At 49.4% G+C, this 27,885-nt stretch overlaps 1 protein-coding gene across 4 annotated transcripts in view; it reads right to left on the bottom strand.

The window, feature by feature from the left end:
- ZNF536 (zinc finger protein 536) overlaps nt 1-27,885 on the bottom strand; it is a 407,924-nt gene that overhangs the window by 140,603 nt on the left and 239,436 nt on the right. For all 4 annotated transcript variants that reach the window (XM_081806658.1, XM_081806659.1, XM_081806660.1 and 1 more), the window contains one exon: nt 12,007-12,159. In XM_081806658.1, coding sequence (XP_081662784.1) covers nt 12,007-12,159 — 153 coding nt within the window. The remainder of the gene's footprint in view (nt 1-12,006; nt 12,160-27,885) is intronic.

Genomic DNA, 27,885 nt, shown 5'->3' with positions numbered 1-27,885 from the left:
AAAAGCTATGATTATGAAAATTAAGCATAATAATTTCAACCACAGTGATCATTAAAAGTAGAAGTTTAAAAAGACAAAGTATGTAACAAATGGGTGGTTGCAATATTTTGTGTATACAATAGCTCTAAAATTTGTTTAAATTATACACATGGAAACCATTTTTAAACCTAAAAATTTTATGGCACTGTTACGCAAGACTGAAATGAATGATTTAAGTCTTGCTCTGCAGTAAATCATGGATATAATTAGCAAATGGCATACTGCACAAGTAATTTATCATTATTTGGAGGGCACCATTCCAGACGAGCTCAGATATCTGCAGACCTACTGCATTGTTTCTAAATAAAGAACTATAAATACCGATTCTATAAAATATTAATACCATTACAGTGCATTATGATTGCAGCATGTAAAGACATATAGTTAAGATAAAAAGCAGTCAGTAAAACTTAAAAGAAAATGAGTAATAAAAAGGTACAAAATATATTTAGTTTCTGTATTTGAAATTAACATTATCTACTGGTCTTTGTAGTGCCTTAAATTTGTACTAATGGCAAACCTAATGCTCCGGTAGTAAAATGTGTAATTTACCTATAATAAGCGCTTTCTAGAGAATAAAAATAGCTTTAAAGAGTGTTTTAAAACATATAAGATCATTTTCAAGAATTAAATATTTATTTAAATTCAACACCCAACTTCTATTGTTCTTTCCACCATGGAAAAGATACCATAACATACAGCCTGGACCTGCCCATGTTGTGGGATAGAGGAAGGGGAGGAGAATAAAAAGATGTGGATTTAAATATATTCCAGGAATTTGTTTGCAATCCAGGGTCTTTTCTGGACTTTGGAATCGAAAAGCTCCCTGGAAGAACCAGGGCTGTGGCAGCCCATTCGCTGATTCCCAGTGGCACCCTGTCGATATCCACAATTACTCCTCTCAGGAAACTGTGTCCCCCCAGCCCTTCCTCCATTGCTAGTGTAAACCAGACTGATGTAAAAAGAAACAGCAAATCACTGGTGAGCGGTGCATCCCGAAGACATTTTACTGTGCCCCAGTGGAGGCTCCGACTCCCAATCTCCAAGGCAGAGGGCATTTAGGGGTAACACGCTTGAGAGGAGGGGAGAAGGATTCCTGGGTACTGTAACTAAGAAGCCCATCAGCCCAGGTTCTGAGCAGGGGACTCCACGTCATCTCCAGATTTTGTCTTGGAACCTTGGAAAAACCATGCCTGCCTCTCCAAAATGGTGGCTCTGTACTCCTCATTCACTCTTGCAGGCCGCGGAAGGTCTTCCCCAGACACATCAGAGATGGGAAAGGGGCCCAGCTGGGAATATATTTCTCTAAATGGAAAGGTCCCAACTGTATCTGGCTAGACCAATGACATAGATCGAGCAGTAAGACTCTATCCCCGTTGAGCTTAAGGCATAAATGGACTCGGGCACCATTCTCTCACTTCTTAGACTCAATCTGTGTTAGGCTCAGATTCACTCCAGCGATGCTATTTGGGTATCTCATCAGAGGCTAGGGAACCCTCAGTGGGACAGGTGCTGTGGACAGGCAATTCTGGGCTGACCTGCAAGTCTGGTGGCCAGTTGGAGCAGGAATAGGCCCTGGAGCTGAGGGGGTAGTAGCAGGGCTTGTGACGGGAGATCCGAACCAGGGACTCGGAATCCTGGCCCCCCAGGTTAGCGGGAACCTCGGGGAGGGCCCCGCACTGAGAGCTGGCAGAGGTGAGGCCTGCAGGTATTGGGTGAGACTCAGGTTGCATTTCAGAAATGCACCTGGAAATGATTAAGTGCATCTGGGAAAGGGTTTGCAGAGAATGCACGGGCATTCATTAGCAGGAGCTACAGAGGGAGAATGTGGACTTTGCCTCCAGGCCTCAATGGGGTGAGGGGCAGTCTGACTCAGTGGGGGCTGCAGGGATGCACAGGGATGTCTATTTCCAAAGGATGTGCACCGGAGCTGTGGTTCTCAAACTTGATTGTGCATCAGAATCAACAGGGGATTTTAAGACCTTTCCTCCGGAACCTCATGCACAGTTCTGACTCTCGAGGTTTGGGGTAAGTGTACCTGGTGATTCTAATGCGGGGTAAAGAGTACACTTTGAAAAGGCCAAGGTGAAACTGCTTGAGAGCTTAAAAAAATGCTGATGCCTAGTCCTACCTCCACCTCCCCGAAATTCTGAATTCACTGGCCTGGGGTGAAGGCTGGGATTTGGGTCTCTCAAAGGCCCCCACGTGGGCTTCTACGGAGCTGGGTGGAGAAGCACTGGGGGGAGCTTCCCAGGTGGACACTGTGGGATGGCTTAGCATGGAAGGTGGTCTGCTCTGGACCCTAGGAAGTGTTTGGAGCATCTGTATGAGGGACCAGAGCCCCCATGCTAATTTGCACTCGCTGGGGCACAGGATTCCCATCTCGGGAACTTTGCTTCCTCAACCTATAGTGCAGGAAGGTGGTGTACTTAGTACCCCCTAAGGCTCATGTCAGCTCTAAAACCCACGTCAAGAGCAAAACCAAGTCTCCTGAATGGGCTCAGAGACACATGTGTACATACACGTAGGCACCCACACACCCAGAAGTGTGCAGATCCGTTCACACACAATGGTTTTTTAAAAAATATTTTATTTATTTATCTGAGAGAGAGACCACAAGCAGGGGGAGGAATAAAGGGGAAGGGAGAACCAGGCTCCCCACTGAGCAGGGAGCCCGACGCGGGGCTCCATCCCAGGACCCTGGGATCATGACCTGAGCCGAAGGCAGACGCTTAACTGACTGAACCACCCAGATGCCCCAACACACAATGTTTTGATTGAATGAATGATTACCTTCTATCCCCCGAGTAGAGAGGGCAAATGAGTGAAGAACCAAAGAGATAAGGCCCCCAGTTCTCACTGCTTTCAGGGGAGACAGATCATACAGTTACTAAAGCAAGTGGAGTTCACACACATACACACCACACACACCACACTCACACACACATCACAATCCATCACATGCACAGCATTCATCTACACACACATATCACCACACACATACACATGCCACGCACCCATCACACGCTCATACACCACACGTGTACATTACACACACATACACCACACAGTCATAGACCACGTGTGCACACTTCACATATAACACATGCACACACAACACACACACATACATATCACACACATACACACATACCACACATACATAACTCACACAACACAAAGAGAAAAACTCTCCCTTCAACCCACTGCTCTCTTAAAGTTCAGAATAGGGGCGTCTGGGTGGCTCAGTTGGTAAAACGTCTGACTCTTGATTTCAGCTCAGGTCATGATCTCAGGGGTCGTGAGACAGAGCCCCGCATCAGAGTGTGGGCTCAGTGGGGGGTCTACTAGAGATTCTCTCTCCCTCCCCCTCTGCCCCTCCCCGCCACGCTTGAGCTCTCCCTCTCTCAAATAAATAAATAAATCTTTAAAAAAAATAATAAAGTTCAGAATAGGCCCTGGCCTCCACCCCTCCAGGGAAAACACGCCACAGCTGAGAAACAAGAGTTCATCTTAGCATCTGAGTCTCCAAGGGTCCAGGCCCTGCTGGATTAGGGCTATTTAGTGAATTTTCAAGGGTTATTTTGGCTACACGTGATACACACAGGCTCTAGAAAGCCCTCCCCTGGCCTTTCTCTACCTTCCGCTCACGTCAACGGAAGGCCCCTCTGCATGGTTCCACCTCCTGCCTCGTTCCTAAAGGCTTTGTTTGGGGGAGGCTTCCTATCACCCCAATTCCCCGAGAAATGCTCCAGAGTGAAGTTCTAGGGGATAAATCCACCCCTTTGGATTTGTGTTTTAAAAAAACAAAATCCTCGATTTTATTTTCTTTATAACCCTGAAACAATAACCACGACTGCCGTCTCCTTGAAGGCTTCCCTCACCATCCCGGGCTTCATCCCTGAGAGGGCAGAGGAGACGCTTAAGACTACAGCCTGCACCCACATGGGTGCGTGCCTGGCCAGGCAAACCCCAGCATGGAGTCACCTGGACAACCCCAGGCAGCCCGAGGATCTCGCCATCACTGGAAACATCCCGGCGGTTACCTAGACACGCCTCCCCCCAAGGGTGCATTTCAGAGTGCTGGGGGCAAACTCCCAACAGCTGCCTAGACTAGGCGGGGAGAAACCCATCAGCCCCGTTAGCAGGCTTTGAGGGCTGGTCAAGCCCTTCTCCTGTGTTTGGTGACCGACGGCTGCCGAATCTCCCCGTGCCGAGAGCTGCTTCATAGTCAGGGTCTCCGTGGCTGGCCCCGTGCTTCAACCCCAGCGTGCTGGGCGAACTCTAACCAAGCCCCAGGCTTCTGCCAAGGAACAGGTCAGGGGGCCACCCGGCATTCCCCACACAGCCCCATGGCACAGGCAGACCCAGACCCTGTCAGCAGCTCTGTCTGGTTGAATGATTGGCCACTTAGGCCATAAATTGGCCCAAATCTACCGGGAGGATCACTGAGACTGCCCCAAGCTTTGCAGGGGGGTCACGAGTCCTCCAGCCGCCTCCACGATGTTCGGCACCTGCTGTCTTTTCATCTGCCTGTGGCTGGAGCCGGACACGCGGATGCCTTCAGAGCCAGGCAGATCACAGGGGTGTGCAAAACAGTAGGGGAAGGGGTAGATGGCTGTCCTAGAGGGCAGCCACCACTGACACCAAGAAGCTGGGGACGTGAGGACCTCTGACATCTTCTAAGAAAAGCCCCACATCCAGATTTCTATGTGCAATATCCTGGTTTCTCAATATTGGCACCTGCTTTCAAACATCAACCCCAGCAAGGGCCATAGCACCCGATTCTGCAGCCCGGGTCTGCAGGAGGCAACCTGTTTGAAACCTGGATCTGGGAAAAGGATGCCCAGTTCGGAGCTATTCAGCCGCTGGGGAAAGCAGGTGAGGACACTGGTGGCCTTCTCTGGGGAAACCTCTCACAATATTTTAAAGGAATAAGATATGGGCACAAACAGCACATTTCTAGAAAAGAGATTTTTGCTAGAAAATGCATACGGAAATAAAAAATCATCAGTTCATCATTCCAACAGAGTAATGAATTACTGGAAACATCTTACATTAAAGCAGCTACCCACTGACACATGGCACAAGATGTATATTCAACTTTGGGATAACATTGATAACATCTCCCGGTCTCTGTACCATAAATTTTTAGAAATATATGACCAAGTGGTTTAATTAGTTCATTGTACCTATTTTTACATGAGCATGTCTTTCATCATTCTGAGCCTCTACTTTGCACTCGATGAGTCAAAGGAACCCTCACTGTTCTGGGGAATTACGTTGGTACCTCTCAGTGGAGCAAATACCCAATAGCGCCTCTCCAAAAATAACAGGTGGATTCACACTATTCTCTTTGGAAATCCCTTCAGCAAGGTTTTAAGGAGTGCTTCATGCTTCTAACGTGTGTGTGTGTGTGTGTGCGTGTGTGCTAAATTTCCAAAAGTGTTTTAACTTTTAAGTTGGGTAACTGAATATTTTCCCGTATTTGCATCCTCTATTTGATATTTATTTAGTCTTTCTACATGTCTTTACTTAGTTAATACCAGGAGAGATAAATATGGTGGTGCCTTTGCAGCGAAGCTTCAGTACATTAATATAAATTGTACACTAATTCCCCCAAAGCATATATATGTTGTAAACCTGAAGACTTTTCACACAGCTGCTTATTGCTAAACAGTGCCTTGTCCAGAAGGGGACAATCTGTGTCTCTAATTGCTGTCACTGAAGCCGAGATTCATTATGTGACTTTCCCATTAAAATGTGAGCATTAATTTGTATAATGAAATATCACCCACTGCAGTGTTCATTAGCCATGCCCTACTGTATACGGCACATTGTTAGCTACGTAGAAACTGTAGTCAATTTCACTAATGGATATTTCCCTACTTAGTGTTTGGTAGGAAATTTATACTGTAACATTACCTCTTAAACTTTTAAGGAAATTTAAATGCAATCAATTATTTTCAACAAAAGTTTGGGATGTCATTAAGGTAGGAACAGCAAGTTTGGGGGACTGTTGGAGGAATAAAATGGGCTTTTAGTTCATCTTAGAAATTAAAAAAATGATAGAATTTAATTCAAAACAAAAAGAAAAAAAAATCGTCTTTGGGGCAAGCAGATCCTTTTTTTTTCCCCCATCATTATTCAGGTGGCTGTCTCCCACTAATGACAAGAACACATGCTCTCCTTTTAGGGAAAAAAAAGGGGGGGAAGCACCCATTTTAACCAATCTCTTTTTGAATATTTATTCAATGTGCTTTCATAAACGTTTAAAACAGCCTGGTTAACTTACCCAGAAGAGGAAACAGAGAAGCATCAAAGGTAAGGGATGTGGACATCAGGCGTTAGGCACCTGGGTTAGGCCCACTGAACTCTCATTTCCACCCACAGCTAGAGACCAGTTGGTGCTTGGGAAGCTCTTTGAAGATGAAAGGCAGTTTCCAAAATGGCATGCGTCATTTATCATCTCCTGAGGCGGCCTTCCACACCTCCAGGTGACACAGTGGCCCCTTCCCTGCCTCACCGCCTCCCTAACCTCTCTTTGCTGATGGGGAAACTGAGGCACGCAGGGTCAAGGAGGCCCGGCCACAGGCCATTCTGAGTTAGGGGTAAAGGAGGAGCCAGGGTGTACAGTACTTCCCTTTTACATCGCCGGGAGGCTGCGTCAACACACCTTGTGGGTACAAGTCACTTCCTTTCCTCCCGCTGGTTATGGTGTGGACACACACTGTCAAAGAAATGTTGCATTAATTCCCTAAAACAAGCCCAAAAATCCACCCAGAAAAGTTTTAAAAAAAAAGCAATACAGCGCAGCAGTTAGGAGACAGATCTGGGTTGCCCCCTGCAGTTGATGCTGGGCGATTTGGAGTGGGTCACTTCACGTCTCTGGGTGGCCCCCGGTCACCAGGGTGCTGTGAGGGTTAAGGAGGGAATTCACGTGCAGAGCTCAGCACAGTGCTGGCCACCGTTACTATTATTGTTCTTATTACCTTGTCCCTACTGGCTGCATTTTTCTGCCGCCAGCCAGTGGCTACCGTGCTGTGTAGACACAGCCTCGGTCAAGAGGCCAAGAGAATTCGCGGCCCCCACCCCCAGCTGGGCACACATCCCTTGGAGGGTAGTGCAGGACATATAGGTGGTTCTACCAGGACAGAGAAGCCTTGCCCGGGGATAAGCATGCAAGCGAGAGCCAAGGAGGGCACCCCATCCAGGGACTGCCTCTCCAAGGCACCCACCCGGCAGGGGTGAGCACAGCTGGGCGTGCCCACCAGCCCACCCTGACCACAGCCGAGAGCCCTTGAAAACCACCTCTGGCTTCCCTGTGCAAACGCATTTTCATAAAGAGGTTCTCAACTCAGGGCCGGACCAGTGCATGCAGCACATCAAAACCAGATTAATAAACCACTCGCATAATTTGAGAGGGGAAAAAAAACTAATGAGATTTATTTTTAATTAGTCTCTGAACTTTCGTGCCTCCAAGTGTTCATGAGTGAGGTTGCTTATTACATTTCTCTAAAATGGTAATTCCTGAGACAACAGGGAGCCTCCTGGGGAACCCAATGCACAGGTGAGCCGCCAGAGGGGACCCAGCCTGGGGTCCCGCGGCCAACACATGGGGTGTCACACCTGTCTGGGGCTTGTGTGGGGGACACACCCCCCTCCAGCCTTTCAGAGACTGACTGATCAGCACATGCCCACCTCCTGTACACACAACAGACACACTGGACCCTGGAGGGTCTCCCCGAGATGGGGCTGGCGGAAGCGGCAGTGAGGGGAAGAAGGAAGTGCATTTTCAGGGAGCCCATCATGGAACGACTGGCCGGCCTCGGTCGGGGGCAGCGTAGGGGACATCCCTGCCTCCTATTGCTGGTTAGGACCAAATGCTTACTGATGCATCCCCATGATGGTTAATTTTATGTGTCAACTGGGCCATGTGGTACCCAGACATTTGTTCAAATGTTATTCTGGGTGTGTTTGGGAGGGTGTTTCTGAATGAGATGAGCATCTGAATGGGTGGACTGAGTAAAGCAGATTGCCCTCCCCAACGCGTATGTATGTGGGGGGCCTCGACCAGTCCATTGAAGGCCCCAACAGAACAAAAGGCTGAGTAAGGGAGAATTCACTCTCTCGGCCTGTCTTCTAGCTGGGAAATCCACCTTCACCTGCCTTTGGACTTGGGCTTGGACTGGGACTCTCACCCACTGGCTCCCTTGGGTCTGCCAGCTTGCCTTGCTGAATGCCGATCCTGGGATGTGTTAGCCTCCGTAACTGACGGAGCCAATGCTTTATAATAAATCTCTTTGTATATATATACAAACTCTTTGATTATCTATAATATATATTACATATACTTAGAATATATTTATAATATATATATATATATAATTATATATACCGTTTCTCTGGAGAACCCTGATACCACCTCCTTTCTGAGCCTGCGCTGACGGGCCCTCAATTCAAATCACCCGCGTGTACTCGAGATGACCAATGACACACATCCAGTGACTGGATCTTAATCAGCCTGAGATGCTGTGTGAAACAGGAAAGCAGTTCAGCCTCCCCTGGGTGGGCAGGAAATAGCATCTGCCCTGCAAGAGCCAGAGTGGGGTGGCCTCTGGGATGTGAGGGTCCCTAGGGACCCCTGGGGTCCTCCACGTGCCTCCTTCCATCCTGCAAGGATCGGCTGCGGCTCAGGGGGCAGCAGAAACTGTCTGGCTCCTGCAGGCTCTCCCCAGCCTCCAGGTGTTCAAAGCAACCTGACTGGTGCATCTCCTCCGCACCTCCCTAATAAACAGGTGTTGGGAGGAGGAGGGCAGTAATTGAGTTAATGTGTACTGGAGTTAAAAAAGGAAAGTGGTTTTTATCAGTAGATGTTATATGATCAAGACGGCTCATGAAGATGGAGTAGGACAGGAAAACACAGCGAATGTACCACCTCATCTCCCGACCAATTAAAATATATTTATTACACACTGGATTTTTAAATGTGCTCATCTGGGTCCATTATAGAAAGACTTCAGAAGATGGTATTTTGGAAAACATGGATTCGGTTTCATAGACCACTGGCCATGTTGCTTCAGAATCCAAGAACACAGAGAGAAAGGGGTGGGGCAGTGCAGGACGCCCCCACAACCGGAGCCCCGGGTCCCCTCGTTTGTTAACAAATAACTTGATTTTGATTTTTAATTACTCGTGTAATCTACACTTCAACATTGTCATAATGGATATTTATTTTGGTGATTTAGAACATGTAACACTTTCTGTTCTATTCAGATGCACGAGTATAAGCATTTTCCAACTTCTTTGTTCTTTGATAAAAAGGAAATTGATCTTTATCTGGTTACCATTCTGCCTTTTAAACACAGCAAATGCTGTTTCTGAGGGGGGCTGGTGGTGTGATGTTTCCATGGCTTCTTTCATTTTCTCCCTTATTCTGGGAAGTTTCCGGAATGCCTCTTGTCCCTGGCCCTGTCTTGTTCTCTCAGTGTCTCCAAAGACTACTGGTCACAAATCTCACAAGTTTGTGAAACAGAGGAAGCGGAAATTTGGGGAAAAAATAACCTCTCTCAAGCTTTAAAACTTCAAAAAGCGGTATCCATTGGCTTCCACCCATGTTCAGCAGGACTCCCGCCAAGTTTGGTCCTAATTTACCCGAAATATTCGGCGGAGTGTCTCCTATTACTGATGGACCAGCTGATGGGAGTTGGGCCCCGCGGGGTCAGCAGAGCTCCTGGTTGGGAAGAACTGCCTTTTCTTTCCTAACCCACACTGCCTGGCAGGACAGACTTCAGCTGTGGTGAGCCACCAGCCACACGGTAAGCTTGGCCCGGGGGCCTGTGTCTACAGCTAATAAGAGGACAGTACCACAGGACACACCTGGCCAGGTGTTCACACTCTTGCAGACAGCCCAACAACGGGTGCCCCAGTGGATTACCTCCCACTTCCTGGTGTCTGTGACCCCTCCTTCCCCGACTACCAGCACAACCCTATCTGGGGAAGAAAGTGGACATCGGCATGATCTGAGAAAGCCAGGTATCTGAGCTGCCTCATCCTGAGCCTGATCACTGGGAAGACCTCACTGAGAAGGGGGCTTCAGTGCCAAACTCTGAAAATGATGGAGCAAACCAGTGCACCTGTCTGGCAGAGAATTGCAAAGGCCCTGAGGCTGGAACTCAGGAGCCCCTCACCAAGCTCAAGGGGGAGAGGGTCTTCTTTCTGAACCCGCAGACCATCTGCCATACTGTGGCTTCCAATGGGTTCACATGGGCAGGTTGCCTTTCCAAAAGGACCGCAGGTTCCCTGGGGAAAGGTCCACGTTCCTCACCACCCTCGTCCCCTCCGTGCCACCTGGCACAGTACAGACTACAGGAAGGTCACTAATTTATTCTCAAGTTTGTTCTGACATTCAAGCTTTCAAATAAACTTATTGTGTCCCTACTACATGTAAGGCGCTCTGGTAGGCCCTAGGGTTCTAGAAATTATAGCAATTAAAAACATGGACAATATTGCTACCCTCACATTCGACTTGGTGGGAGACAGTGCATAAGGAAATGAACAACTGAATTGAACAAGATAATTTCAGCAAGTGCTAAGTTTAGGAAGAAAACTGAACAAGGGGCACGAGGGATATTTTAGACGGGGTAATCAGACATGGTGTCTCTGAAGAGCTCACATGGAAGCTAAGCCCCCAGTGACCACTGGAGGAAGGGCATTCCAGGTGGAGAGCACGGTGGGCACAGAGGCCCTGCAGTAGGAATTGGCGCTCTGCACTGGGGGGGCCAGAAGGAGGCCATGGGTTTGGAGAGAGATGATGAGGATGAAGAATGGTGCAAGATGGGTCAGATCCTACAGGGCCTGGGGGAGGGACAGAACAGGTGCATCGTTTGAGAAGCTCCCTCTTTGCTCTGGATAGCTCTAGGAGAGAAGTGCTCTGGGGCAGGGAGGGACGGACGATGGCGATGCTTAACTGCGCCCCAGACCACGAATAGAGATGGCAGCCCAAGGCCCACTGACACCTGTCCTTGGGGCTCACCCCTCAGTGTCAGGGAGATCTGCAGGCACCAGGTGCGGTTCCAGGTGAAGGCCTCCTTCTCTTTAACCACACGCCGCACACGAGGCCCGCATGCACTAAATATCCTGCACAACCCTGAGCTTTATTGATTCCTTGGGAAATAGACCACAATTATTTTTGAAAATAGATGGCATATTTGTCTATCCTCTGAAGCAGCTCATACTCCAATAGATAAAGTGTCAGGAGAAAAATCAAAGAAAATGGAGGTGTCCATATCTCAGATAGATTTTTTTTTTTTTTTGTATTGGCAATGTGCAAACAACTAGCAGAAAAGCTAAAAAAAAAAAAAAATGACCGAGGGACAAGGCAGACAGACCCCCAAGAAGTCCTCATTTCAAGGGCCTAGGAGGATACGGAAACAGGAGAAATGACCACGGTGGTCCAGCAGCCACTTCATCTGTTTGGTTAAGAGCACCTCCACTCTTCTTTTGAGGGGACCCAGCTGAGAGCCACCGGTCCTCCATCCCGGGTAGTGGGCCACCTCCACCAGCCCAGCCCCAGGTGGGGGTGCCGAATCCCAGCCGGGAATTTGGAAAGGGAGCTGCCCCATTCCCTTCCACACTCAGGGTCTGAGCCGGGCTCTCTTGTGCTCTGCACCCTGGTCAGGGCAAGGGTCCCACTGCATTACACACATCAGCAAACCGTCCCGGCGCCTACGCCCAAGCATCCTCCTCCCAGACCCGGGCCACAGGGGGTCTGCGTCTATGGGCCAAGTGCCGCTCCGGAGGGAGGCCGGCTGCGAAGCGACCAACCGGGGCAGAAGGACCCCGCAGCGGTGTCCCGACAGCCCCGTGGAGGGCGCGGTGTTGCTGGGGGCATCACAGGGGTGACCTGAGCCGGGAGCATGGCCCCTGCTGGACGCTGCGCCCCCCGGACGCGCCCGCGCCTCTCACCTGTGTGTATCCTCAGGTGGACCTTTAGGTGATGGGATGTCCGGAAGGTCTTCCCGCAGTACGGGCAGTCCTTCATGGCCGAGCCCAGGCTCCTCTCGCGAAGCAGCGCGGGCTGCTGGACGCCGGCAGCTCTCCCAGCCTCCTCGCCGATGTCTGCAGCGGAGGAGAACATTCGCACATCACTTCAGCACGTCAGAAGCTGTTCGCACCAAAACTGCTAACACCACACAAAGTTAAACATGTCACTACTACACCTGTCTATTTCATTCTTTAAATCTGACAGAATGCTGACAATTCATGTATTTTCTTGTTATTCTCTTAAATTATTTCATCTTCCCCATCATCATTTTAAGCAGCATATGGTACCTTTATATTGAACTGAATTAAACAAGAAAAGAAACAGCTGTGTCAGCAGCTGGTTTGATTTCTTCTTTTGCTTAGCTCCTATTAAATATTTTTTTTTTCCAAAAGTTTAAAAATGTTGGTGTTTGTTGAATCTGATTAATTTGTAATATGGACTAGCTGGAGAGCTCGCTATAGGATCGAAATCACATTTGCATTATATCTAGCAACAAATGGAAGGAAAAAAAATGTGTCTCGGCCGAGTCCCGAAGACATGCAGACATACAGCTATTTTGGGACAGGAAAGACAATTATCCACAACTGATCATTTCTTCCTTGTAGAGCCTGGTATCCATCGCTGGCTGCTGTAATCTTATGAAAGGGAGAAGAAAAAGTATGGAAATGCGATTCCACAATTAGCCCATGATAAACATATAGTGACATATTCAAAGTCATGTGCAGAAACTCAGCTGCAAAACTCCCATAAACTTTGAGCAGAGCAGTTAAATCTTTGTGCAGTGACTTGAGAACTTCCTCTGTAAAGTATCAATACAAATTTTCCTTCTTGCTGTTATTTGTTATGTAACCCAAACCATTAGAAAATGGAATAAAATTTACATACGGCTGCCTTCTGCACGGAAATGATGGGACATAATAGTAAATAAAACCATGAAAATATCTAGTGGTTGGAGGATATGTTATTGCAACACCCGAGGCCCGACATCAAACTGCCAGAGAGACGACATCCAGGGACCAGGTCAGGAGCTGGGAATCTGCAGCTCTCAGGAGGGGAGGCATGGGAGCCCTCTCCGCTGGCCTCCCTGCAGAGCCAGAGGCTCACCCCCTTGGCACAGAACACAAGCTCCTGGGGCTGGTGGGGTCCTCGATGCAGCTCCCAGCCCACCCTCTAGGACCCATGGTAGATCCACTAGGAGAACAAGGGGACCTTCAGATATAATAAGCAGACCTGTGAGTTCTGCAGAGAAGCAGAATAAACAAGATTTGTACCTTCCAAGCAATGGAAAATGCAAATTGCTTTTATTCTACAACATCCGTTCCTGGTGTTCTCCGCTAACAGCCAAAAGGGACAGACTTATAGGCCATGCACAAGATGAAGGCAATCACATTTAATTCTTATTTGGATGTTTGCTCCAAGCAACCGTGGAAACCCTTGGCTTCAAGCATCCTCTCTGCATTTGGGCTAATGCACAGTGATAGCGTCACCCTGGAAAAGTTCTTTGAAGGCTCACTTTTGATCCCATTCTCTCCAACTCCTCCAACCAGCCTCGGAAGAGCCGTTCAAAGGGTCTATCAGCATAACATTTTTTTTTCCTCATAATCTTGCACAGGTAGCAGGACCGGGTTTACTGGCATCTAGAACCCAACCCACCTAGCACCAAGCTTTCTCGTCAACCACACGAATGTTTTAAGGTGGCTACTGAATCGGCAGGGGGGGTGCGGTGCGCACAAAACGATTTGTTTTGCCACTTCACGGCAAACCAACGCCCCACTGCACTCATAGTGGGGCGCTCCACAGCCCACAGGTTGAGCCCACCGGGGGCTGCTGTCCAGGAGAACAATGGCCAGATGCCAAATTCAAGTCAATTATACCCTAGGTATAAATAGCTGGAATGCCATCTCCTACCCATCCTCCCGCCCCCAGCCACCCCAACCCCAAACGTGTTGCATTTGTCCCCGCCCCCCAGCATTCTTCAGCTTTCCTTTTGTGGGATCCTGAGTTCAGCTTAAAATCACAAAGAGCGTGATTAAAAATCTGTCAAGTGCTCCCTGCAACAGAGTTAAGATACCCTATTTAAGTGAGAAGGCCAATAGCTGTCAGTTTGAATTATAAGCAGAACTAAGTGCCCCGGATGTTGGCTTCAGGACAGAGGTAGTGGGCAGGCGTGGACTTTTGACATTAAATTCCTGCAAAGCCCAACGCGCTTCCCCAGAACCTTCCTCCAACAGAGCCCATTTGTGAGCAGTAGAAAGGTGGAGCTGTCCAATAGGAGGGAGAGAGCGTGGGGGACATACTTCTACTGTAGCTTTTGGGGAGTCCTTGTCCAGGGCACATGATAGATAAATACATAGATAAGGCCCATGTACCACTCTGGAAGGTTCTATGGAAGCTGAGGACGAGAAAGGCCTCACTATATGTCAGTCTAAGTGATGGCCTGTATCTGTTTTCCTTTTATCTTTCTATCTTGGACATGTGTGGCCCAATAAAAAGAATAAATTTGTAAGATAAACAGCTTTCTTTGCAGATTTAAGAGCCTAATTTTCACTTTACACAGAAATGGTGTTGTTTTATTTTTTTGTTTTGTTTTGTTTTTTGGAGGGCCAGAAGGCCTATGGCATTTACTCTTAGACTAATCCAACTAGAAAAAACAAACCCTGAGCTACGATGAAGGGGAATTGCGGGTGGTCCCAGGAAGTGTCCGAGTGGCTGAACGCCAAGGATAGCCGTGGCTGAGTAAGCACCCTCGTAGGGCCTGTGTGTGCATGGGGGCCTGGCCCCAGATGGGTAGCAGAGAGCACGGCGTGCCAAATTCGGTCCAGCCACACCGGGAACCCAAGAGGACGCCTTCTCTCCCCAGAGTATAAAAGCACCAACGGCTGTCCTTCTGCAAGGCTCCCCAGGATGGAGTCCCCAGGCTTTGCCTGTGGCCCCACAGAGCTGGACACTGAAGCAATCACCAGGCCTGCTTACAGAAGGACCGGCCTTCCCGGCCTATCCAGGAAACAGGCGGTAGAAAGGAAGAAGCATCATAGAAGTCACATTTGTCATCTTTCCTCAGACCGTTTGTGGGTTGGTTTCAGCTTTTTAAAAAATGTCCTTTTCCTAAAACCTGCAGTATCTCTTTTCCCCGTGCAGACACTTGCTCTAAGTGTGTTGAGTAGATGGAAGGTGGACGTGTACACAGAGGTCAACCCCAGATGTGACGTCTGCTTCTCCTTGCTCATCCGTGAAAGAAAGGCCAGTCAGTCCTGCTGGCTTCTAGAGGCCGGGGTGTCCCCGGGAGCAGGGCATCTGGCTGCAGGCTGGGAGGCCAGCTTCAGCCTGGGTGGGTTCTGAGCCTTATGTGACGGGGAAATGGCAGAGAAAGAACTCCAAGGATTCCTGTTTCTTTTCTTGACCCCATTAAATATGAGATCTATTCTTCAGAAACGGATGTCTTGCGTGGATGCAGCAAATGATACTCCAGAGGACACAGGCTGTATGCATAACCCTTCCAGAGCTTTGGCTTAGAACAAGTGAATTGTCCACTTGTATCAAAAACCCTGCAAGCTTTCTCCTATTCCTACAAGCTAAGACTGGCTTGCTGAAAAAGAGGGGATGGGCCTAGTCACTGCAAGCTATGTTTCGAGTATATGTTATTTGGGGGCGAGGGGACATAAGACAAGACCTTCCTAATTTTGTCATCTTAAGGTCAGACACCATGCCTCCCACATTTCCATTTGCTTGTTCTAATCCTCCAAGTGTACAGCAAGGTTGGCCTAGATCAAGGGGACATTAAGGTGCATTACCATCTCCCCAGCATTCACAGAGGGAGGGTGGGAGAAAGGAGGACCCAGAGGGATTAAACATGGCACGGATCATGTTAGAATCCTCATCCTCAGCTGAGCCACAAACTGGCAGCCTGGATAGACAAAGAATCAAATACTTAGGAAGACAAACAACTTTCCAAAAGTTAAAGCCTAAACACATACAAAATACTACCAGCCGCTGTCTGAATCCATCCTCAAAGTTGGCTATCCTGCTGGACATGAATATGATTTGAATTTACGGGGGCCTCATTATACACTTAAATATGTGTGTGGGTGTGTGTGCACGTGCCCGCATGTGTGTGTGTGTGTGTGTGTGTGTATACATACATATATATATATACACACTGCAACGTAAAAACTTAGTTAATGAAATAAAGTTGTATTTTAAGGGTAGATTTCCCCCCAGTTTATCTTTAAACACTGAGCTTCCTTGGTACATATTTAAAATAGGCTTGTTTGCTGAGAAGGCTGACTTGGGAGTCAGGAGATGGCATCTTTTCCTTCCGGGTTCCTAATGCCTGGCTGTCCTTAGATAAACCCCTTCACCCACTGCCTGCCCTGGTTCCACCTGGCCCAGAGGACTGAACCTCCCGACCCTTCCCCTCCAGCTCCCTATAACCCTGCAGTGCCATCTTCCAGGCTGTCTTCACCCACTGCCCAGCTTAGGCTCAACCTAAGCCAAATGATAAACCAGAGATGGGTCTTAGAGAGCCGCGAAGGAAAACCAATGGAAGAGACACAAGTGCTCCTAAATAGTCTGCGTGCCCCCCTATTTCCCCCAACATCATTTACACTGAGCTGAGATCAAGTGACAAATCCCGGCCAGTGGCTGGAGGCCACGCCCCCTCCTTCCTCTCTCTTCCCTGCCACGGTGGCCTACAAGACAGGGGTTGGGGTGGCAAGAATCACAAACCTAGAGGACGACGGGGTGCTGAGTCTCCAGATGGCCGGCAGCCGCCCCATGCCAGACTGAGTGAATGAGAAAAAGCCACGGAGATGTGGAGAGCCGTCGTCATCGGAGGCCACCGGGAAGTGTCCAGGCAGAGTCCACCTCTCCTGGTCAGGTGCTCCGGGCTTAGTCCCAGTCCCTCAGGCAGTCCCATCGACTCACGGAGCGAGGCCCGGGAGCAAGAACCAGGGAGACCAAAAGGGACAGAGCGAGGCAGAGAAGTGAAAGAGAGGGTTCCTCTCAAAGCGTTCCTGTGTGCCCCTTCTCACTCCATCCTGCCAAGGCGGCCCTGCCCTTCACGTGTCCAGAAGTGTATCTTGGCAAGACTTCCAGGAAAAGAAATGATAACGCTGCTGCTGTGGAGGCTAAGTCCATGCAGCAACGGGAGAGTTATCCCGGCAACCACGCGCGGGGAGGGGGGCTGTCTGGATACCTGAGCACTTACTACTTTATGACACAAAATGCCATGGCATTTTAATTTCTATGGAACTTCTTGTGTAACAGAAAATGCATTTTCCCAGGTGAGTTGTGCAGTTAATTCTGAGTGTCTGCCTTGTGCAAAGAGCATCTCAAAAGCACAGCTCTCGCTTCATTAATGAAGAAGAAAACTATTTGGGGAGTCCAAGGGGTGAGCAGAACACTGAAAAATTGCATCCCTCTTAGTTTCTTTGCCCGCAGATGCCGGTGCTTTAAAAATCTTTCCAGGAAACAGCTAACACCTTGGAGAAGGTCCGGAGGAATGTGTACTTCCTCTCAAAAGCTTAACACTTTCCCTTATTTTGAAAACTTTAAAATTAACGGACCTGAATGAAACAGCGATTGCTGTGGTAGAGATGCCTGGTTCAGTGAAGACTTCCCTTTCGCTTAAAAAATGATTTTAAATTAGTGGTATGCAGAAAAATTATAACATTCCTGTAAACAATTCTACTTAACTCTAGGGGGACGAAACCCGTGTCCCGACTCAGTATTAAACTGGTGTCTCCGGTTCATCGGAGTCCTCTGCTATGATGCCATATATAGTCATGTTAAACAGTTAGGCATTAATATGGATTGGCCAAACTATTTGTTTAAATAGAGAGCTATTTTAGAAAAGGGTGTCCACTTGTGGAAGGTCAGTTCCCTATGGGTTCTTAGGACAAGCCCAGCGTGCGCGTGAGCTGAACTGTGTGCACAGAGGTGGAGAGGGGGAGGGGTGGAACGTTCTCGCTTCCTTTTCTCACCTTCGACCCAAGCTCAAAACTGTGCGGAACTCCATTTGCTTTTGGCAAGATAGGATTTCTGGAATTGGGGAAATAGGTCATTAAAAGGGCTAAAATTTGGAGAGAGAAAAAATATAAGATACTAGGATCTCAAATAGCTTCTCTAAAGCAACATTTTGATGAGTTAAGTGAAAATGAATTAGAAACACATGGATTAAATTTCCCTTAAAATACACAAGGGCTTCAAAATCAAGCACTGTGGGCCAAATGTGTTTCTGGTTTTACCAAGCCCAGAGCCCTTTCTTAATTGTCTGGCAGGGGAGTGTGCGGAACACCCCCGCTGGTGACTGGGCCACCCATGGGGTCTCTTCCCTTTGGCACTGTGGGACGCTGCTGTTGAAAACATCCTCGGCAACCACGTTGTCGGCTCTCCCAAGGCCCTCAGGGCCCGGCAGTGGGCAGGCGCTTTTCGTCCCCAACCTGGGGACTGTGACCGTGGATGCAGTGGGCAGGATGTGGGCCTCACAGAAGCGACCTAGGACAAGACATCCGGTGTGATGGGTCTCTTTGGGCTCTGCACACCCCTCTCTTCGCTCTGGCCAGCCTCCTCGTAGGCTGGGACCCATCCCCGAGACACGGTGAGGGTGAACCGGCGCAGAGTGGGATCATCTGTGAACCTGCCCGGGGTGAGGAGAACCAGGCAGGAGACTGAGTCTGGAGAGGGAAAACCCCGGGGAGCCGCCACCTCCAGGGGAAAAGCCAGGTTATGAGCAGAAGGACAGCCCACTGGTTCTACCCCCAACTCCTTCTCGTGGCCTGCAACCCCCTTCCTAAGTGGCCCCCACGACCGCTCTGACCTCATCAGACTCCCGACTGTACTCCAGCCCCCCCATTCTCTGTTCTCCTCAAGCCCTCCCAGCTGGTACCCAACTTAGAGTTTTGCTCCCGCTGTCCCTCCACCTGGGATTCTCCTTCCCAGAATTCACACGGAGACTCGCATTCGGGCTTTGGTCCCAAAGGCTTCTCCTCGGAGAGGCGTCTCTGACCCTGCCATCCAAAGGACGGCACGCCTCCCAGCCCCCCGCACGCTCTTTCTCTGGTGTGTTCCTTCACAGCACCCACCTACCACCCTTTGCAGACTCGAACCAACCCATGCATTGTCTGCTTACCACCGGTCCCCTCCCCAGAGTGTGAGCCCCACGCCAACACAGGCCATTTACTGCTGTGTGGCCTTCTATCCCCGCACATGGTAGGCACTCAGCTCATAGCAGGAGCTCCATACATACTTTTTTTTTTTTCCTAATTATACATTTTTCAATAAATAAAAGAATCGGAGGAGGCAAGCAAATTGAAATTCAGGGGCCAAGATCGGCTCCTGATTGCAAGAGGGAAGCTGCTTTGAATAGCCTGGGAGGACCCAGCCCAGGGTACCAGCAAAACACCAGAAATGCCCCCAAGGGCTCAGCACCTTCAAGGGCTGGAGTGTGACGCCAGCGGGTTACGCAGGCGGTCAGGGGCATGCTGGAAGGCTTCCTGGAGGAGGTGGCCGGAGGGGGGGGATCTCCTAGCTCCCTCTCCGTTCAGGTGGAAGGAACCATGAACACATACTTAGAATCAGCAAGGCCACAAGTGGGCTTTTTAGAAGATAGGGACATGTTGCTGAGTACCATCCATTATTTCACTTGCCCACTTTCTGGCTTTTAAAGGAAGATCTAGCTGGCATGAGAAGAATCAGCCACCCTTACGCATAAAGAGACCTTTATCAGTAGAAGAGTACAGGGAAACAGATATTTTTAAAGTAATCCATGCCCCAATTATTATTGTAATTACTGTAAAATATTTGTTATGCCTTCTTTTTTCCATCATTTAGATGAAGTACTCCTTTCTCAAAAAAAAAAAGAAAACTATAGAAGCCTCTACTTTCAGTAAAGCATAAATTCCCAAAAGATTTCTACATAATTTATTTTCTTAAAAAAAAAAGAAAAAGAACTATAGCTTTTAAGATCCTCTTAAGATAATTTACAGCCTCCTCGTTTATTTATTGAGGGGAACAGTTGGGGGTAGGGAGAAGACTGGAGGAGATGTCTTTGACTGCCGGGCGGGTTTCAAGGAATTCTTACCTAAATGACACCGAGCGCAGACTGGACTGATCTTTTTTAAAATGCACTTGGTCAGTCGCCATAACTTGTGGGGCTGAGTTTCCTCTTGGGAATCGAGCGCACGGAAAGGAGAAGGCATGATTTGGAGATAACGTCTCCCCTGGAGACATGTTTTGCCATATTCTTTTTTAAACAAAGAAGACATCTTAAGCACCTTGCAATATCTTTCATTTAATCGTTGGCAGGAGGCAAGTCCCTGATGAACACTGGCCTGTGTCTTTCTCTTTAACCAGCTGAGTGATCCAAGCTTTTAATATAGCCGTTCCAATTATTGTAAAAGTCATCTAGTACCTTATAACCACAAATATTGACAGTTTATTGCACAACACATTCCTGACATTTGAAGGTCACACCATACATAATACATACTCTTTTATAAAAGTGTCTGGAACAAAGAGATACATGATAAGCAATTACCTCTCCCGGCTTGTATGTATGTACAGTGCGCACTGACTTGAGGTTGCTTAGGAGGCATGTGCACCATTTTAAATAATCTATTAAGGCAGCATGGAGGCATTCATGATGGATAATTATGAAATGGCTCGTGGACACGGTGCAGTCGGATTGGCTGGCTGGGGTGTGGGGTCTGGGCGATTCTCCTCCTCCGAGGTTCAGGTCACAGTGCCACTTTGCTGTGGAGAGCCCTGCCTCACTTCTCACTCGGCATCCCCCCCACAACCCCCCCCAAAGCCACCAAGCATAAGAAAGTCGCAATATGTTGTTTTTCAGATTGGTCCGCATGCAGCGGAAAAGAATTTTAAAACTCCACCAGGCCTGCTTCAGTGGTACCCCTCCTGCCCCCAGCCTCCTGAAGTGGCCACAGCTCTGGTCCCACAGCCACGAGCTGCCAGGCCCCAGTGAAAATCAGAGTGTAGAAGGTGCTCCAAAAAACTGGGACAGGGCAAGGCCACGCAGATCTCCAGAGGAACATTCTGAGCAGGAAGGTGCCTCACACTGTCCCCTTCTCCGTCTCCTCCCTCCTTGTCCTTCCAGCCCTAAGTCGGACAGAAAGGTTCCAGCCACACAGGAAGCAGAAACCATTCCCAATCCAAAGGCTTCAGGTCAAAACCAAGCTCCACTAATTCTTAGAAGTGTGATTCTGGGTGAATCACATAAAACGTCTCTGAGGTTCGGTTTCCTTATCTGCAAAACGGCGGTAGACATAATGTTTGTAGCACGGTGGCTGGTGCAGGATATGCACCAATTAGTCGTAGCTTGTAATAGGAATATTGCCAAAGGGACACGTCCTGTGCCAGGATGGCATGGTGGGGACAGCAGAGGCCTGTGGCTTTAGGGCCCTCCCCTTCCCACTGGCCCGAAGCTATAGAAGCAGACACATGCCCAAGGTCCCAAATGAGGGGCAATGTTCCTTTCCCGAAAAGTCCAGGGTGGAGCAGTTTCTCCAAAGCTCTGAAGACCCAGGCAATTCTCCCAAGTTAACAGTGAAAAGCAATTCAGGCTGCAGTTGAGCTTCTCACTGATGACAATCTTTAATCACAGATGAGGCGGCAGGTCATTAGAACCTACACCAGACTCCCTTCCAAACGATACTAATGACTGCTGTTTGAAAAAAAAAAACCATATATAAATATATATATATATATATGCATGTATAAACACAAATACATATATATATATATTTTTAGAACTGTATTAAAATAAATAATCAGCAAATTCTCAAGATAAGCAAAAGGGCTTCGAAGAGTAATTTTATTTTGATTTCCAGAATGAACACCCTGAAATTTAAGACACAGGACCAAAATGATTTCTATAAAGATGACGTGTTTATTAGCATTAAATCCCAGGGAAGAGGGCTTCCTTATAAAGAACACACTTTTGCATCTGAAAGGCATGCATATTAGAATGTGTGTGTTTCTTTAAGAAGCTATTCTGTTTTAGAGGGTAGCGGGTAAGATAGGGTGTCACGTGATCAGGAGGTTGCTATGGTAAATATGCATTTTTTATTGAAGAGTAAACAGTGGCAGAAAACAAGTGTCAGTTGCCAGCTCTGAAGTTACTGCCATTTTTGAGCTGCGCTGACTTCTCTAGCCCTTTTAATTTGAGAACCTTTATCGGAAAAATGCTATCATTGAATCAAAATTAAAAATTTTTTGAATAAATGCTAAACCTTTCAAAACCCTGTGGTAATAATTACTTTGGATGGCATATAAAAATTAGCAAAATAATAATAATAATGATAATCTCTCCAGTTCTGCTCATCACAGCGCAGAGATTTTTCTGGAGATCTGTTGTCCAGCTGGTGCATCTCCAAAGGGCAAAATCCTTGGCCTTGGCTCAGGCCACAGAGCAGAGGAGCCAAAGATACAGCCGAGGCTGCCCCGAGGTCCATTGTTTTGGTAGCCGCAGGCAAAACAAAGCCAGAGGGCATGCCCTGGGGAATGGTCCTCCCTGTCCCACGTCCCTGTCCCCCGAGGCTGCTGGAAGGGCAGTGGACTGTTGCGAATATGGCTAGGGCGCTTTCAGCAAAACTTTCACTGTTTTGTTCCTTGTAGGAATTGGGAAGAGCCTGATAGTTCTTGACATCCACACGGGTGACCTTACCCAGTCACATATCAGGCCGTGTTATGAACCTCGGATAGCAACCAGTCCCATCCTGAGCGGGCCTCCATTGCTCCTCTGGCCAGGGGAAGAGTCTGCCTTCTGTTCTTCTGATACCAGCTTTCCTTCCGGCCTGTGGCCTGCAGAGAACAAGCCTGCGGTTCCCCCTCCTCCACATCTGGCACTTAGTAGGTGACACACCACTCTTCACCTGACACATACATACACGAATGACATGTGAATACATGAACTGAACCCCTAGCTTCGGGCAGAACCAGCTTCCTGGGTAGCAGCCTTTAACAGGAAGGTCAAGTCTGCTCCTTCTTCCTTTGATCACAGATGAAAGTATCAAGTGTTGGCAAATTTCTCAAAGGGAACTTTCCAGACTCTGCGAATCCTACAGACAAATCCAAAGGAATCTTGACCGGGGACAAGGAACAGACTAAGCAAGAGGAGGGTGTCCCGCAAGGAGCCCCCAGGAAGGAGGGGCGGCAACAAGCAGCCTTGCTTTTGGGGTTGGGGGGCATCAGGCCAGAGCAGGGGGTCCGAGAGGCCCCCAGGCCTGCTCAGAGACTGCCGGGCTGGAAGGGCCCAGCTCCCGAGCAGCCCAGCACCTCCCAACACTGACGTCTGTTTGACTCCACGATCTGAGTTCGGGTCTCAATTCTGTGATTCCCAAGCAAACTGCTAAACCTTCATGAGCTTTAGTTCCCTTGTAGTAAAACTAGATAATCACTGGATAATGGTACTTCTCACAAAGGAATCGGAGGGTCTCGTGAAATAAGGGGTTTGCAGGGCCTTCATGTACCTTAAATCCCACAGAGGCACCTCGGCCAGGGTAAGAGAATCACTGGCTTCAAGATAGCCGGCTCTGGCTTCCAGTCTGGGCCTGCCCCTCCGGGCTTTGTGTTTGCAAATGTTTCCTAGCCTTGCCCTGCCTCCAAACACTGTTTGTAAAACGGGAATAATGACACCTACTTTGCAATCTCTTGTGAAAACCAAATGAGACAATATGAGGAAAAGTCATCGGGCAGATTCTCAAGGAACAGTCCCCTCCTCCCCTGAGATCCCAAATACTCACAACACAGAAAACCAGGAGAAACCAGCAGGTAATGATCCATCTAATGGGATCACCATGGGAGCCCTTCAAATGGCCAGCCCTCCCCCCGGGAATTCCCAGGAGGATTCACATTGCCAAACTGGGAAGATCATTTCCCATGTGCCAAATGCCACCAGACCCTGGGGTAGGGAATCCACGAACAAGGCCCCATCACGCCTACATTTTCTAGTCCCTATGTTATAGCTTATATGGCACCTGTCCTCAAGGCACTGCCTAGACATGATAGACTTACTCCAAATGTCTCTTTGAGGTGAGCAGTGGGGGGCAGGAGGAGAAAGGTGGAGGACTGAGAGGACAGGGAGAGAGGAGCACGCAGTGTTTTGAGTGGCTCAGACCTCCCCACGCTGTGCTCCATCCGTTCACGAGGTGGCCAGTATTAAGGGCAGTGGGTAGCTGCCTCTAAACATCTCTGCCCTATCTTCCCACTTCAGCAAGGAGACTGCAGTCCGCAGACCCTCTGACCAGCCCGTGCACGGTCCTGGGAAAGTACACACCAAGGTGGAGAATCTTTGAGCTGTCCTTTGGGCCCAGGGCAGTGACCTGGGACCGGGGCTATGACCTGAGCTGGAAACTTCCCTCAACAATGCTTAGGGGGCCATCGAGATGCCAGCCCCACCCTGGCCTGCTCTGGATCTGTCCAGGGCATCCCCTGCACATCATGAGAATCCCGAGCCAGCTCTCCTGGCTCTGGAAAAAGGTGAGAACCTTTTTTCCTGATGGACCTCGGAAGCTCACCACACGCTGGTCCCACTTCCTGAAACACAAACCCCAGACCCCAGGCCCACCGCCGCCTCCTACTTGCCTGGTTAATCCCACTCATTCTTGAGGGTTCAGCTCCAAGGTCATTTCCTTTGGGAGATATTCCCTGACCTTGGGATTACCCCAGAACAGATGTTCACAATACCAACCAGAGTCTGGGGCGTGGCCCATGTGTGTGATGCCTGCCTAATTCTCAACGCTCCCACTAGAATGTCTACTCTTTAAAGGCTGGGATGGAGTCTATTTTTCTCACCTCTGTGTCTCTAAAACTTCCCAGCACAGAATAGGTGCTCAGTAAATACTGAGCAATGTGTAAAGAAAGGAAGCCATCTTGACCTTTTAAGTTCTTCGCTGGCCTCCTCAGACCTGCCCCGCATCACACTTGTGCGGGCGGCCTGCGCTCTGAGGGAGGTATGGGCTGCAGCCAGCTCTCTTCCAAGGGGATGGGGGACACGGAGAGTCTGCGGAGCCTCAGTCCCCACTCCCTTGCCCCTTGTCAGCCCAGCCACTTAGCCTGGGGCGCCGGGCTGCTCCTCTAGCCTCTCCTGAGACACTGCAAGGTTCCTACTGCCAAATCCTGACTCCCTCCGAGGAGAACAGAGCTTGCTCACTGGACCCTCACCCACCCCACTTGCTGTTCAAGACTGTTCACAATTTCTCTTGCCCCAAGGCCTTCCTTGTCCGCACCTGTCCCGGCCAGGGCCCAACACCTGTCCACACAGACATCAGACACTGGGTGTGGTTTTGCAGAAAGACTGGCAACTCCAGGAGCCCTGCCCTAGATGCTGGGGGCAGGCGGTGGGGAGGGCATGATCCAGGGGAACAGAACCTTGGGGTGCACGCAAGAGGCTGGGAAGGTGCTGGCCCCGGACAGCTGCTGCTGCTGGGAGAGCAGAGGCCAAGCCCCGGGGCAGCGCATCAGGCCGTCGGTTCTGCCTCTCTACTTTTTGCTGAGTGTCGGGGCCCGAGGAAAAAGTCTGCCCAGACATATGGTCTTGGGGGGCTCTGCACGCACTACCGGACTATGGAAGAGGGCTCTGCTTTCCCATCCGAGAGATGCTCCCTGGATGTTCCTCTCCCTCAGCCTGGGACCCTGGCTTTGCAGGTGCTCAGAGCCTCCCCCCATCCCCCCGCCCCCCTCGCAGCTCACCCCTCCACGGACACCGCGCGGGAGTTACTGCTATGCTCGCTTCCCCCAGCAAATCTTCGGTCCGTTTGGTTTCCCTTGGAATCCCCAGCCTCTAGCCAGGTGCCTGGCACATAGTAGGCACGTAATATTTTTCAGACAAATAACAACAATTTGACAAGGGCTACACCACTTCGCTAGATGGGATTCTGGTGACTTTTCCTTTAGGATGGAAAATCACGTTCCGTGTTCCCTTTGGGGGCTCTTCCACAGGAATATTCAAAGCAGGGCTGCATTCACGACACATATTGTCCTGTAGTGCTAATTTTTATCCCATAACCGAGAGAGACAACTAAGTGTTGCAAGGTTATTCAAAACTCCTGCCCCTTATCCTCTGACTTCTCCTTAGGGGAAAACTGCACAGGAATACATTTCCTCATCTGTATGTTAAAGCACGGTTATAATCCACCTATCATGATTGCAATTTTGGGAATCAGAACGGAGATCCAAACAGCAGTGTGATCTACATTTTAGCCACATATATTACAATAAATTAAGTCAAAGAAAGAGTTCAGCATTAACTCTCGCTCTATTCCCTTCAAACCCTGTAAGAACAGTGAAGCCGCCCTCTATAAGCCCTGCAGCCTGCCCAGCCTAGGGCCGCCCCCCTGCCGCTGCCCCACAGCCTGGAAGGGGAGGTTCCCGAGCCAGCTGCCAGGTGACAGCGGCCCTCAGTCCCATGTGCTCAGGGCAGTGACCGAATCAGGCTGTGCATCACAGGTTCAAAGCCACGGTGAGGCTGCCAGCCATCCTTGGCCAAGGGCACACCGAAGCCTTTGGGAAGTGGCAGGCAGTGCAGGTGGCATGCTGACGGAAGAGTCTGACATTGGTGGACGCCAGAGCCGGGGACTTGGACCTGGGGACAGACAGCACACCGTGCCCGCCACCTTCACGCCCTAGCCCAAGTCCTTCTCTGTGCCTGGGCCTCTGTTTCTGCCTCTGCAGAGTGTGGGGACAGTACTCTCATGGAGGCGGCAAACGTTCATCAGAGTGTCCACTTGCTAAATTTGGTTTCAGCATTTACAAACGTGGGGCATTTCACCTGCAGCCCGGTGTGAGCTTCTCCTGGGAAACCAGGTCCGCCGCAGGCCCCAGGAGCGAGGGCTGTTGGGCTGGGCAGGGGGTGCCTCCTCTCCACCAGGCCCTTCCCTCTCCCCCACTACCTGGCTGCCCCCGCCCTGCCATTGCCAGACACCCTTTCCACCCCTAAAGACGGCCTCAGTAACCTCGGTTGAGCAAATAAGGCAGAAGCCTCCAGACTAATTCTCATAATTATGATGGGTCTATTATTTCAAAGCCAGCGATGATTGTGGGGTCAGGTGCTCAGAGGAAGAGGGAGAGAAACATACTTTAAAGTGATAGCAAATATCCTTTGATTCTTTGCTATGATACCAAATTGCATCCAGAAATGCCAAAACATGTGATCGCCACCTTAGTCAAATTTCAAAGAGGCCTCAGCGGCAAGGGCAGTGATGAGAGAGAGAGAAGGAGCAAATGGGGAGCCACGAAGTTTAAAGCCCCCTGTCCTGGGACAGGGCAGCTGGCCTGAGGGAAGGGGACCCTGGCCCCTGCTGTGCCCACCACACCGGCCTGGAGGCCTTGCACTCACCACAGCTGGCGTTCAGCTCTTCCGCACGCGGGAACCGCCAACCTTCTCCTTCCTGCCTTGTCCAGTGCTCCTGCCCAGCCTCACTCCCTGGCCTCCCGGCACACCCCCATCCTCAGAATCTTTTCTGGACATTTCTACACAATGACATGCTGCTCCGGCCTGCTCTCCAATTTTTCTTGTGTGTTTAGATTCCAGCCTGCTTACCAAGAGCACCCCGTGGGTTTGCCTGTCTCGTCATCACCTACAAAGTCGAGCGAAGGGCTGGCCCACGGAGTCACTCAATAAACACATGTTGGTTGACCTTTCCATTGTGAAAGACACTGCTATTATCTCCTCCAGGGCGTTCTTTGTAGGGCTTCTTCAAGGAGAAAAGCGGGTCTGACCAAGGGACTAAAACACGGTAGACTTTCTGGCCTCATTTCTTGCTCAGTTGGGGCCCCCCGTATTT

This window comes from Leptonychotes weddellii, chromosome 16, assembly GCF_054177405.1.
Source record: "Leptonychotes weddellii isolate Sample4059 chromosome 16, ASM5417740v2, whole genome shotgun sequence".
NCBI lineage: Eukaryota > Metazoa > Chordata > Mammalia > Carnivora > Phocidae > Leptonychotes > Leptonychotes weddellii.
The sequence above is the reverse complement of the archived record's forward strand: the minus strand, read 5'-3'. Positions and strand labels throughout refer to the sequence as shown.